Source organism: Gossypium hirsutum, chromosome A07 (genome assembly GCF_007990345.1).
Source record: "Gossypium hirsutum isolate 1008001.06 chromosome A07, Gossypium_hirsutum_v2.1, whole genome shotgun sequence".
NCBI lineage: Eukaryota > Viridiplantae > Streptophyta > Magnoliopsida > Malvales > Malvaceae > Gossypium > Gossypium hirsutum.
Genome location: NC_053430.1, coordinates 49,819,607 through 49,833,715, shown reverse-complemented (window position 1 = coordinate 49,833,715; position 14,109 = coordinate 49,819,607). Strand labels below are relative to the sequence as shown.

The following is a 14,109-nucleotide window of genomic DNA, read 5'->3' as shown; positions in this document are numbered from 1 at the left end:
AAATAGTTTATTCTGAAAATTAAAATAAGTGGTTTAGAGTTGTTTAAAAGGTAAGATAAGTTTAGTAACACCTCAAGCTTGACTCCGGTGACGGTTTCGGGCGTGGGGGTGTTACATTTTGTGCCCCGTATGGCCAATGGAGCGGCTCACACATGGGCACTAGAAGGTCGAAGAAGTCAGCGTTTTGGTGTTTGGGTAGATGGAATGCCTGATTCTGTGAAGACGATGGCGATGAAGGACCGCTTGGATTGGAATCAGAGTTACCATGGTCCCCTTTAATTTGCTTTGAAAAGTGGAGAAGGTTCGATGAATCTCCAGTTTGGATTCAAAGCTTCCGTTCTTCTTCCTTACTAGGTTATTTTTTTCAAGAAGATGAAGAAGATGGTCGGCTGATATTTAGTTTGGTGGAATGCTGCTGATTGTTTGGCTTTGGGAGATTATTTTTTTTTATGGTTTTAGTTTTTCCTAAGTGCGTTTATTACCTTGTCTGCTTTGATAGCTAGTTTTCTTTTCTTTGTGGCCTTTGTCGTTTCATGTTGCTGTTCTATTTCTTTGGTTTTTGTTTGTATTGTCTTTTCGTGTTACTGTTTTGCTGAGCTATCTCAGTCTTTTCGCCTAGAGTCAAGTGCTAATAAATATCAGTCAATTTACAAAAAATAATAAATAAAAGAGTTTAAATTCTTATAGAATAATCAAATGAAACAATTAGATTCTACTGTAATTCTCTTTTATACAACTAATTAGCACAGGTCAAAGTCCATAGGAACACTACAGAAATCTCTAAAGAAATTGAAGAAATTCTTATGAACACCACACACATTCAAGAAAAAGTCACCTCCCTATCCAATTAACTATGAAGAAGAAGCTTGGATCAAAAAAAAAAAAACTATGAAGAAGAAGCCAAAAGCCATTTTTAAAGAAAGTTGAGAATTTCTTTATATTCAAGAAATTTCCAGAGATTATGACTTTCTTATCCTACGGTTGGTAAGAGTGTTACTTTATAGACATGTTTTAATCTATAAGTTATCAATAAATTAATTTAATTGATAATATTTAACTACTTTCATAACTTATTTTTAGTAAAGAGAAGAAAATTTTTTGTTTATTTTAAAAAGATCTTATTTTTTACACGAATTTTTACTCATCTCTCATTTTATTTCTCTAGTAACCAGACGAATATTAAATTACTAATAATAATTTCATTTTATTACTCTAGTAACCAGACGAATATTAAATTACTCATTTTAAAAAAATTTATTACGAACTTCATTGTTACATATGCTTCCAATAATAATTTCCTTTTCTATCTTTTAAGCTATTATCGTTAATATTTATTTGGGATTTGGATTGTAACAAACCCCAGTCGTGGGATCTGAGGATTTTTGCCTGAAAGTAATTTTAAACGGTTCGAACTAAAAGCAATAAAGAATCAAGATTTAAGTTCCACTTTTAATAAAAAAAATTAAATACCTAAATGGAAAAAACATGATAGAGAACTGAATTTTCTTTTATTTTAACCTATTTAGTCGAATATTTATCTTCTCTAAAGAGAATCTAGATTTGAATCATACTTATCAATATATATATATATAAAGCAACCATAATTATGATTTAGGTGCTCATAAACACTAGGACGTGTCCTAGGACTGCAATGCGTTGAAATTTTGTAACATTAATGAATTAGGCAAATCGGTGGTGATGGAAGTTTAGGGCACCAAAATTTCAGGCTGCAAAACCAACACGCTTTTAAACTAATGCAAATGCAAAGGCGTTAGGGAATGTTTGGTGCGCAGTTGTTTTCCAGAATGTAAAATTATCCACCCCAATTCTACGTCAATTATCACTAAGGTAGTTGGTAAGAAAACATGTAGATAATAAAGATAGTAGAGATGGTATATAATAAGTCACTTTCATAATCTCAGTTTTAAATCAACCTTACTCTTTCATCTAATTGCTTCCATGGGACAAAACAATGGTGTTAAAAGGAGACTTGCTAATATTAGATTTAACACAAGTACAAGAAGAAAAAATTATGCTTCCTTTAACAGTGGGTATCTGGTTGTGAATTAACTGTACCTCATATTGAAATATGGGTACAAAGTTGTGGTAGGCACAGCAGTAAACTGTTGCAAAGAAGACTTTTTGGAAAGGGTGGGACTGGGGAAGAGGCAGGCAGCAAATTGGTAGGACCACAACCCGAAAAATCGCCAAATATAAACACATTTTAAGGACCATTCATTCCAACTTTTGGATTCGTTTATGAATCATCCATAGTGTGATAAAAAGGTTGGCTGTTTCTTCGATATGAGCCTTTTTGCTATTGCTAGAAATATTCTAAGCATCTACATTGTACCATGCATTATGCCAGCAGAAGTTGGAAAATAAACATCTTTCTGCCATAATTCCAAGGTTTAAGGATATCAAGTTGAAATGGAGAAAAGTAGTATTTATGGTAAGTTTCTGTTACCTGTAAGCTCCAAAAGCCGGCTACATCAAGTTATTGGACCAAACAAGAAGAGAAAATCTTTATAAACATAAGCTTCCACAGTGTTTATTAACAGCAGCTAGCTCGTAAAACTGAGATTAAAAACTCTGATGAGGCACAAGAATTTACAAAAGCAGAGTGATGATAAGCCACAATGATCACCGAGAGTCGGAAACAGAATTTACAAATAATGCACACATTGAGTAATGTCTTCAAGCGGTATGAGTAATATTAACAGCCCTTCTTAGTCTCTCCAGAATGCCATTCGCTTTTCTTTTGGCTCTAGAAGTTCCATCTTGAGCAAGCTTGGATATTGTTCCATGGGTACTCTCTTCTTCCCTCAATGCTTTCCACTTGGTCCGATCATTAAGACATACAGTGTGGAGGATTGCGATGCAATTTTCCTTGTTGCGTTCACAGGTGCTCTCCCTGATAATGTGAAGCAAGCAAGGAACACCTCCAAGCTCTCCGATTTCCTCTATAGCCCTTTGATGAGTTGACAGCATTGCGAGGATTGCCAACAACTCATCAACAAGAACACCATCCATAATCTTTTTTAAAATGACACTCACCGCACTGTCCCTCACAGCTCTTGCCTTATTCTCATGAATAATGCAGAGGTTAAATATAGCAGAGGCAACATCTTTCATTGCTAATGGATGACCGTCATCTAGAAGGTCAATGAGAGGTTTTAAGGCACCTGATTTACCAATAAGTGCCTTGTTTGAATCAAGAGCGGATAGAGTGAAAAGTGTTGCAGCTGCATTGCTCCTTGTTTCAATTGTTCCAGATCTCAATGCTTCCATAAGAAGAGGAATAACCATTGGAGTTTCAGCAACGAGCTTCTTATTGCTGTCATGGATTGAAAGGTTCAAGAGTGTCGTGATCACATCTTCCTGGAGGTCAGGATGAACACAGCTCTCAGATTTGCTCCCGGACAGCGGGGTGAGCAGTTGAGGAATGGCATCAATGGATTCACCAAAAAGAGCACGGAATGAAGGCATCTTTTTCGTCAACATCCGAAGCTCCTTTGCTGCTTCCTTCTGTTGAGGAAGCGCAGCACACAATTTGTCAAGCAAAGAAAAGAAACGATCACGCTCTGCTTCCGTGACCCCCTCCTCTTTCCCATCCATAACAGGGTTCGGCAATTCTATTCCCTGACTCTTGCACCACTGCAATATCATATCCCTGATTAGATGATTCGGAGTTAGAATCGTGTGTGAAAGAACCTGTTCGGTCTGAGGGCAAGTCCTATTCCCCGCATTCAGCCATTTCTGTATAAAGGGTCTGTCGTATGTCTGCACATCAGAAAATGAAACCAAATCAGATATCAAGACAGACAAAAGAGACAGAATTCATCAAAGCTTAATGCAAACAACAACAATAGATCCAAAGGCAGGAACTCGACTCCATGGACATCAAATTAAAATAAAAAACTAGTAAAAACAATCATCTTAGAAGGATTTTGCAATTCATCCATTTGCTTTCCCAAATAATTCTATTCTCTAACACCCATAATGCTATTAATATACAAAGAAAAACAGACCAAATCATATCGCATCAAAGAATTGTAATCTTTAAATAGCTGAGAGACTAGTATAAATACTCACACTGTACTTTGTAATCTTCAGTCTCAACTAATTACATCAAAATCACTCTTAAATGATGATAATTTTCTTACTAAAACAGAAATGCAGAAAAAGAAATTCACTTTAAATGATATAATCTGAGGACAAAACAAATATACAATTATAAAATAAATAAACTAAATCTCACCTAAATTATCTCAATTTGTGTTCCTTTCGATCTTCAATAACAATTCAAAATTTTCATAAATATTTAAATTTAAAAAAAAAATAAAAGCAACAACAACAAGAACCAGAACAAAGGTGTGTACCTGGCCAGAAGCTAAAATGACAGGATCTCTCATAAGCTCTTTAGAAAGAGGACATTTAAACTCCTCAGGACAGGACAGCGCTTCGTGTAACTTCAGGGACGAGGTCGTAGTGGTGGTGGGCACCGTCGATCTTTTATTGAACTTAAGTTCTCTCAAAGCGCAAAGAGCATCTTTAGCTTGATCGACGGTGCGGATGGTGTAATCCTCATCGTCGACGATGGTCTTAACCAGCCTCTGCAATTCTTTCTTCAATTCCACAGCTCTCGCTCTAACCGTTGGATCAGAACTCAACAACCCCGTTTTCGCCATCTGATTCTCCCCCACCCCCGCCACCCCCAACCCCAAAAAAAAACCAAAATCAGAAAGCCGTTAATTATTAACAAAAAGAAAAAACCAGACAATGAGAAGAGTCTGTTTCATTTGTTTTCTTAACTCAATTCCAAACTAATTTCCAGTTTAATTTTGGGGGTGAACTGAGGGAAGACGAAGCACAAGCAAAGACAAAGTTCAAACTTGTCACTTATTACTTTCTCTCTCTCTCTCTCTCTCTCTCTCTCTCTCTTTCTTTATTTATTTAGTTTCTTTTTTAATATTGTGGGAAATCTGTTTGTTTCTTTCCAAACACGCCGCTTAATGAGTTTCAGGTCATCTTACCGTTCTGTCATATTTAAAGGATCATTGTTTTCAATCCAAGGCCTAGATTTGACCACGTCACTGTTTTCTTTCCATATATACAAAAAAGAACAACATAATAAATAAAGAAATATAGAGAGTTAAAAGAATTTTCTTTTTGTGGCCAAATAAAGAAATGGGAGAGACAAAGGGGAGCTGAAATAAAGCTAATTTTTACAAATTTTATTTTCGGTATCAAAAATTAAAAATTTTCTAATTGCCACTTCTGTTAACAACTATTTTTATTTTATTCCCTCAATTTTAATAAGTTTTTTTTTATCTTGGTCACTCCGTTAATTTATTATTATTATATACTCATTTTTGTACCTAACTTTAATAAAATTTTATTTTAATCACTCATTTATTTTTTAAAATTAATTTGATTTTTTTGGTGAAAAATGATAAACAGAAATACAACTTAACAACTACTAAAAGACTCTAAAAGTTTTATTTTGTTGGATAGCCGTAACCACCAAATCAAGAGGTACTTCAAAGATCTGAAGGGAAGTCTACCAAAAGAGACTAATCTTTGCCAATTGATCCGCAATTAAATTAGACTCCCTAAGAACATACTTAATTTCTCACTGACCTTTAGAGCGCAAAAACCGTTTGACTCTTCTGGCGAGGTAATACCGGAGTCCACTGACTCCTCCATGGACAAGGCCCTAACCACCTCAAAGTTATTGTCTGAATCATGACTTTCTTGTAGCCCTTATGTAATAAAATGAGAATTCCATGAAGAATACCCCCAAAGTTCTGCCTCCAAAGGCGAACATTTGTCCAAATAATGATTGAAGCCCAAAATTCAATTGCCAACCCAATCACGAACCACCCCACCTACGGAAGCATTTCTGGAAACTCTGGCCACTGCTCCATTAGAAAATAAATAGACCCAATTGTCTTTATAATGATAGTGAATTTCTGAATTGGGTGAGTTAGGCTTGACCTCATTTAGAAAAGGTTCAAACTGTTGGGCCCAAATAAGAGAGATTTTTATAATTTCATAAGCCGTCTAATTGAAGTTTTGAAAGATGAAAAGATTCTTATTCTTTCAAATTCTCCAAACAATTACTTTCCAAGCTGTCAAATTAATTTGATTTTACTTTGTAACAAATTACTTAGGTTTGTACATGAAATTGAGGAATTCAACTATGGAAGAAATTTTTTTCTATAATTCAATTCTCTATAATAATAAAAAAAATTAGGTTTTTCCCCAAAAAGGACTCAAGATTTTCCTCTTTTACTAGAAAAACCTAAATTTTAATTTTAAAGATGAAAAAAATTAAAGACAATTAAAAATATAAAATGATTTTTTCTTTAAAATTTTAATGTTTTTTTTTGTAAAACTTCATTTTTCTTTTTCTAGAAAAAACTAAAATGATAAAAAAATAAAATGATAAAATCACTATAAAACCCTTAAAAATAAATTAATCTAGATAAATCCCTTTAAAATTCCATATTAACTAATTCTAAAAAATAAAAAGTTAAAATGATTTTTCCATGTAAAAATCTAAATTTTTCTTATAAAAACTAGGTAAATTCCCTATAAAACCCTAAGTTTCATGAGAAAACTAAAATTATTTTTTTTTAAAAAGTAATTTAAAAAAAATGAGTGATTAAAATAAAAATTTATTAAAATTAGGTGATTAAATGAGTGTATTATAATAATAAATTAATGACTGAGTAATCAAAATGTAATCTTATTAAAATGAAAAGGTTGTTAACCGCAATATCTAATTTGCAAATTATTAAATTTGTTAATTTAAAAAAAGAAGAAAAAGGCTTCATGGACTTGTCCGTTATTTTGTAATAGTGAAGGAGAATCTTTCCCATTTATTATCCCGTGGCATGGAATTAGGTATTTTTGCCAGGTAAGTGTCTGCTTGTATTATTTGGGATTTTTTGACTTTACATTTTACATCTCTAGTTTATCAAATAAATAGCGTAATGCAAACTTTTTCTTATTAAATTCTTAATGTTGTTAGTAAACTTGGCTGATGATGAAGTATAAAAAGGGATTCATAATATTTTGTGTTCACATAACTTGTGTAATATTGTTAAATGAGGCCTCCAAAAACACCAATAATACCTTTGTTAAATTGAATTAATATCACATGATGCATTTGCTTTCATCATTTTTTTTCAATTAGCTGTAGTTAGTAGGTTCCAACTTTGGTACCAAATTTGAGTAGTATATTCGGTAAAACTGAACGTCTTGGATTTTATTTAAATTTTATTTATCTAAAATTATTCTAATGTTAAATAAATTATGTCTGTGCTTTGTAATATCTAATTTAAACATGTAATCATTTGAATTTATTAATTATCAATTAATTTTATTTATTACGCTTTAAACAATTTATAAGAAAAAAAATGATAATGATATTGATGGCCATACAGACTATATAGCGAGGAAGCGCAGCACTACATTCAGAATAAGGACCCACATGTAATGTACACAATCACTAATTCAATTCGCACCGCAAATTTGTGTTGAATAAATTATGTATTCATCATTGTAACAACATCTCTTTACTTTAATATTGAAATGAGGTATGTGATATGATATGAAATATATGTTTGATGATGAGGTAGCTTATGAGTATGCATATGAATGAGAAATGGCATCTGCATCATATTGTATAATGTATTTGAAAATTGGTAGCCTATTAACTAGTTAGGTTGAGTCGAATATAATTGGCATGTCATAGGATTTAATTATGTTCAAGCTTATGCATTCATGCATCAAGATGCACCTCGTGTGCCAGAATGGACTTTGTGTGCTAGGATGCACTTCATGTTCTAGTATGCACTTTGTGTTCCAGTGATGTGCTTCAAACGCCAGTATGCACTGTACATGCCAGTTTACCCTACTTTGGTTTATCCGATGATGCACTTCGGTGCCAGTTTGGTGCGTTTGTTGGACAATCCGTGTACCCATCTGTTTTCGGTTCATATTAATAGGGATTTATAATCAGTAATCTTGGTAAATGGCATATAAATGAGATGGCATGATGATATGAAATGATTTGTGTACATATGTGAATTATGATAGATAAAACAAGTAATCTAATGTGCAAATCAGAGAAAACGAGCCTTAGGGACCGAAACGAATGTGAATGAGTCAAATGACTCTAGAAAAGAGATTGAAAGATAGTTATTCAGGTAAATGTTGTTAATTGAGTATGACATTAGATGTCATATTAATAAAGGTAAATAGATTCATGTGTTTGATTCATGAATAATATTGAATTTGTATATACTAATGGATTGATAATTGACAAGTAATTGGAGTTGGTCATAGATATGGCAATGTTGAATAAGTTGTTCTAGCATGATTATAAGTATGTTTTCATGCATTGTACGACGATGATAATGGTTGACATTTTGGAACATGGCTTGGTTAAATATTGAGTGCATATGTACATGTATACGTCTTTAAATATATTAACAATGTTTATGTTATAATATATTGGATCATGAAAGTACAAATGAGCCCTATCGCTTAGCGTATTGTTTTTTATTTCATGCGTAGGTACATGTATTCTAGAAGCCCTGGGAAAGTGAAATTAGCATCCAAATGGCAACGATCGACTCATCCTAAGTTTGTATAGCCTTTTTCTCTATGTCCATGGCACGTACCTAGGGACATTTGTTCTAATGTTAGAAATGATCTAAAATGGCTTGTATATAGGTTATGGTTATATGATTTTGGTTATAATCATGCTTGCAAATGATGTTAATGATCTAGTAACAATGTTTTTCGCAAGTTTAGGTATATGAAATGGCTGATTTGGGGCCTTGAAGCCAATGGATATTAAGCATGTTAAGTTGTTGTCATTTGAAATAGGGATTCAAGTGTTTGACTGTAATGTCGTGACATCACACCCTGAATGTCGTGACACCAAGCCATCTCGTTGTGACATCCCCTACTCGAGGTTGCAACGTTGGTTTTATTTTATTTTGAAAACTTTACAATTTGGTCTTTAGGTTGGGAAGTTGGCTATTGTCTTCAATGTCGCGACACCAAGCCTTAAAAGTTGTGACACCCATCTGAAATACTTTTAAAACTTTTCAGTTTAGTCCTAGTTCGACCCTAAGATGGTACTGAGTTTTTGTATGCTCGTATATGACCCAATAATGATTATGTAACAACCCGTTTTCAGTGAAATCAGAACAGTGGTTTTGGGACCACTAATCTGGTGAGAAAATTTTTAATTTATTACTATTTTAATTTCTATGGGATGTTAGTAATGTCTTATTAAAATTTCGTTAAGAAATTTTGACGTTTGCATGCTTAATTATGTAAAAAAGATTAAATCGTAAAAGGTGAAAAAGTAGAGTTCTATTAGTTAAAGGTATCAATTAGGTATGAAATTTAAATGCAAATGGACTTAAATGGTAATTAGACCATTTTTATTGTTAGTGGACAAAGATGGACAGAAATTAAGTAAAATTGAAGTTAAAAACAAAGGTTAAAAAGTTAAATAAATAAATAAATATAAATTAAACTAAGTAAAAATAGTATCATCTTCAATATTTTTTTCTTTTCACCGAAATTTGGGTTAGAAAACACCATTTTTGAAGGTTGAAGATTCGGCTAGGCTTCTTCACTTGCATGGTATGATTTTTGATCTTGTTTTTAATGATTTTTTGTTTTCAGGATTGTTGTAGTTTAACTTAGCAAGCCCAGGGATTAATTTACAAAAATATTAAATAATTACGGTTTTTCCATGGAATTCCTTGCATGACTCTTTATGTTTTACGAGAAATTATGAGTCCTTGTTGTTAAATAAACAAGTTTTGTAAAGGGATTTTTTATGAAATTGTCATTTAGGGACTTATTTGTAAAAATGATAAAATTTTATGTTAAATTCATGAAATGGTGATTTTTATGGGTTGGTAGAGGTCCTTAGTGAATTCGGCTAGCATGAAATGAGGATGAAAATGTTTAAATTTCAATTTACGAGCTTAAGGACTAAATTGTAAAAATGTTAAAATGTTAAGGGTAAAATTGTAATTTTGCAAAAAATGAAAGATGGACTGACTTGAATAATAGAAGTATTAAACGAATTGAATTTATCTATTTAGATCAAGATAGACCTCGAATGAATTTAGATCGGGGGAAAACGAAAGCCTCGGATTGATCAACTACGTTTTTACGCTTTATTTGTCGAGGTAAGTTTGTATGATTAAATAATGTTTTAATGTTATACTGATCTATATGTTAATGTGTTATTTTCCATGTAACTAAATGAGGTAAATCCAACGATGTCACGATGATTATCGAACCCCGTTTGAACCTTAGGATTTCGTAAGATACAAATGACATGTCATTAGGGTTTTCATGTTTCAGGTGCTAGTCTTGAATGTCCTACTGGTGGCTGAGGTCTTGCATTTGTTGCAGATACTCCACAGCTCGTGTGAGCAGCATCGTGTAGCTTACATTCTGACCCACAACTAGTGTGAGCAGGCCTAATTCACAGCTCGTGTAAGCAATGATGTAAATGAAAAGGAAATGTTACACTTATATGTTTAGCACACTTCGTGTGAGCTTTCCCACGTATCCAATGTTATTCTGAATGGTTCAACGGGCATGAAAAGGAAAGGAACGATAAGTGTTCAAATGAAATATGTCATGAATCTATGAAAAGGATTGAAATGGAAATGTTCAATGAAAGTATATCTAAGTTCACGAAAAGGATGACGTCAAAAGTGTTATGTTCATGTACACCTAGCTTACCTTATGATAATTCAAATGAATTATGTGTTAATATACTAACATGTGTTGTTAATGGTGCTTAGGCTTGTGCCAAGCTTATGGTTGGATTATAACATGCTTAATTTTAATGTTATGCATTGAAATGGTAAGTTATGTTCATGTTTTACGAACTTACTAAGCATTATATGCTTACGTAGTTTTCTTTCCTAGTTTTATAGATAATCAAAAGCTCGACCAGTTTGGAAGCTTGTCGGAGATCTGCCACACTATCTGGCGATTATATTGGTAGTTTTTGATGTTTTGACCCAGGTTATAATGGCATGTATAGGTGGAGTTGTGTTTAATGTTAGTTGAATGTTAGTTGATAAGTGTAGGATGTATATGTTATTTTGGTTGATGTACTTTTGGTACTTTTGGTGTCTGTTGCTATGTGTTAATATAGCTAAGATATGATGCATGCTAAGTGACCAAATGGTATGTTTATGTGAAAGTTCTAATTATCATAACTATGGTATGTTTTGGAAGTGGTATTGAGTTATATGAGTATGTTTGAGATGTGGTAAGTGTACATGTTTAGTTATGATTGAATGATTGTATTTGAGGTGCCTTGTATGGCATATTGGTTGAATGATAATGGTCTATTGAATTGGTTATTTCATGCATGTTCTGGTAAGGTTTTGGTGCTTTGAATTTGGGCACAAATTGCTTTTAGGTATATGCTTGTATTGGTGGTGAAAATGGCTTGAATTTGGCCAATTTCATGTCCACATGGCCTAAGACATAGGCGTGTGACTTAGCCATATGTGACACACGGCCATGCAACACAGCCATGTGTCCCCTTTAGGTTTGAAGGTTTGCAAGTCAGACTTTTACATGGCCTAGCACAGGGGCATGTGAGGCCATTTTGAGAGTTACACAGCTTGGCACACAAGCGTGTGGCTTGGCCATGTAACCCAACTTTGAAAGTTACACGGGCTGGGACACGGCCGTATGTCCCTATTTCAATTATTACGCGGCCTGAGACACAGGCATGTGTCTCAGCCATGTAAGTCACACGGTTGTGTGACCCTTGCAGTTTAATTTTTCCATATTTTTCTTAAATGTTCCAAATGTTTTCAATTTAGTCCCAATTTGTTTCTAAAGTGTTTTTAAGGCCTAAAAGGCTCAGTTAAGGGACTATGTGCATGTAAATGAATGGATTATGCTATGTTTATATTAATGTTTGGAAATGTATGTTTTTATGTTATGTTTATCCAGTAATACTCCGTGACCCCATTCCGGCGACGGATATGGGTCAAGGGTATTACAGATTATATATCATATTTTACACTTGTAACACTTATAATTTAATTATTAATGATGAAATTTGTTTGAAAATGATTGTAGTTGCTTTAACACCGAATGTGGCATCTCGTAGCTTGGACCCGACGATCGGGTTAGGTATGAGGTGTTACAATAACAAGATTATATTTGTTAAAAAATCATACAATTTCCTACTTACTATAATTAATATTGTTTACTTATTACCCTAGCCGCTCAATTTTTCTGAATTAAACATTTCTTTGTTATCGTTTACATCATCTTCGATTTGGTTACTGCTCGTGGTTTCTTCAATATTTTTTCTTAGTAGTTTTATTTTGTTTTTAATTTCAATTCACATTATCGTGGTGTTGTCCACACTTTCATGGTTTTATTTTGTCTAAATTTTTCATGGTTTTTGTTTTGTTTAGTTTGTTTTCTTTGAAATAATATGTGGTTTATTTTTACTTTTAATTTTTAATCATGTTCTACCGTATATGTAAGATTTTCCAATATAAGGGTGTTGCCAAATCTATTAGGAACTATTCTTGAAGGGCTTTATCATAATAAATCATAGTGATAGTGATAGATTCAAAATGAGGAAGAGAAGGATAGGTCATTGGAGACTTGGCCTTTTATGCATCACTAATATGGTGGGTCTCTTGGCACTTTTGGCAGTTTTTTCATCGCTAAGTTGATTTGATGATGGCGGGGTTAGTATGCAAATTTCAATGATTTGGTCAAGTTGATGCACTTTGGTTTGTTTCTGAAATATTCCAGTGTTGCAGTTACTATCAATTTATCTTTCTCCTTTTTTTGATATTATTTTATAGATTTGAATTTAAAACTTATTTTGATTAAGAGTTTTTTTTCCTCAACCTATCTATTGTTTGGCTATTGGTTGATGTACCTCTTCTTCATCATCTCTGATCTCCATGCTTTTTTTTTCTCTCATTCACTTCACGCACTTTCTCTCTTTTCAAGTTGTAAATCTATTTTGTGTGAATATTTGTTGTCTTAAAAGGTTGTGATTGTGACAGCCCAAAATTGACCCTAGCCGGGAAGTGGTTTCGAGACCGCTAAACCGAGTCACCGAAAGGTTTGAATGTGATGTTTATTGTCTAGAATATGTAATCATGAATGTGTAAAAATTTCAAGCTTCGATTTAGTCGATTGCATGTGAATTTAGTCAATAGGACTTATATGAGAAAATTTTAAAATGTGATAGGTCAATGCATGAGGACCTATTAGTGCATGTGGAAGAAAAAGGGGACTTGCATGTCAAATTCCCCCTCCCTAATATGTAGTGGCCGGCCATGCTATAGGTGGAAACATGTCTCCAACATGTTATGCTAGTGATGCATGTTAAGAATAATAAAATAATAAGCATGGTGATTAAATAATGAAAGAAGGGTGATGGAGAAAAAAAAAAAAGTACATGGTCTCACCCCCCCTTGTTGCCGTGAATTGAAGAAAGAAAACAAAAAAAAAAGAGTTCATTCTTGAACATCCTTGGCCGAATAGAGGAAAGAAAGGAAGGGGAAAAAGGCTTGAGAAAAATCGGCTATGGTGGTGGTTAGACTAAGGTATGTTTGATGTTGTCTTTGAGATGCATGCATGTTTTAAATAGCCCATGTTTAAACTTTGAATCTTGTTGATAACATGAGCAATCGGTCATGAGAAAGTGTTCAAGGAAAAGGTTGTTGATGAAAGAAATTAATGTGTTAAGGGATTATATGAAACTTATTCATGTTTATATATGTTATATGCAACGAAAATGGTTGATGATTTTGGAGGTGATTAGCTTGAATCGGCCACGGTATATCCATAAACACGATCTATGCTTGTTATGTTACTCATGGTTAAAACAATTCGGCTAGGACATTCGGCCATGGATGGTTGTATTTCTTTGATGTTGTTTTTGATGCCTTAGGGCATTGAGAGTTGATTATAGATGAGGTGAGCTTCTTGATTTAAAAATTTGATGGATGTTAAGCTAATTGGGCAACCAAAGGTTCAATATTTTTGTTATGA

General features: G+C 33.4%; 1 protein-coding gene across 1 annotated transcript; it reads right to left on the bottom strand.

Moving 5' to 3' along the window:
* Positions 1-2,426: 2,426 nt before the first annotated feature.
* LOC107955223 (U-box domain-containing protein 9) lies at positions 2,427-4,999 on the bottom strand. Its single transcript, XM_041117972.1, has 3 exons — positions 4,816-4,999; positions 4,383-4,691; positions 2,427-3,783 (listed from the first exon to the last, which is right to left on the bottom strand). Exons 2-3 carry the CDS (start codon positions 4,689-4,691, stop codon positions 2,698-2,700), a joined length of 1,395 nt encoding a protein of 464 aa, XP_040973906.1. The 5' UTR covers positions 4,816-4,999; the 3' UTR covers positions 2,427-2,697.
* Between the last annotated feature and the right edge of the window lie 9,110 nt (positions 5,000-14,109).

Bases quoted from the DNA above. Each gene is read 5' to 3' on its own strand.
- LOC107955223 (XM_041117972.1), bottom strand. From the start codon at position 4,691: ATGGCGAAAACGGGGTTGTTGAGTTCTGATCCAACGGTTAGAGCGAGA. The intron at 3,784-4,382 runs GTACACACCTTT...TCTGATGTGCAG, and splicing joins TCATTTTAGCTTCTGGCCAG to ACATACGACAGACCCTTTAT.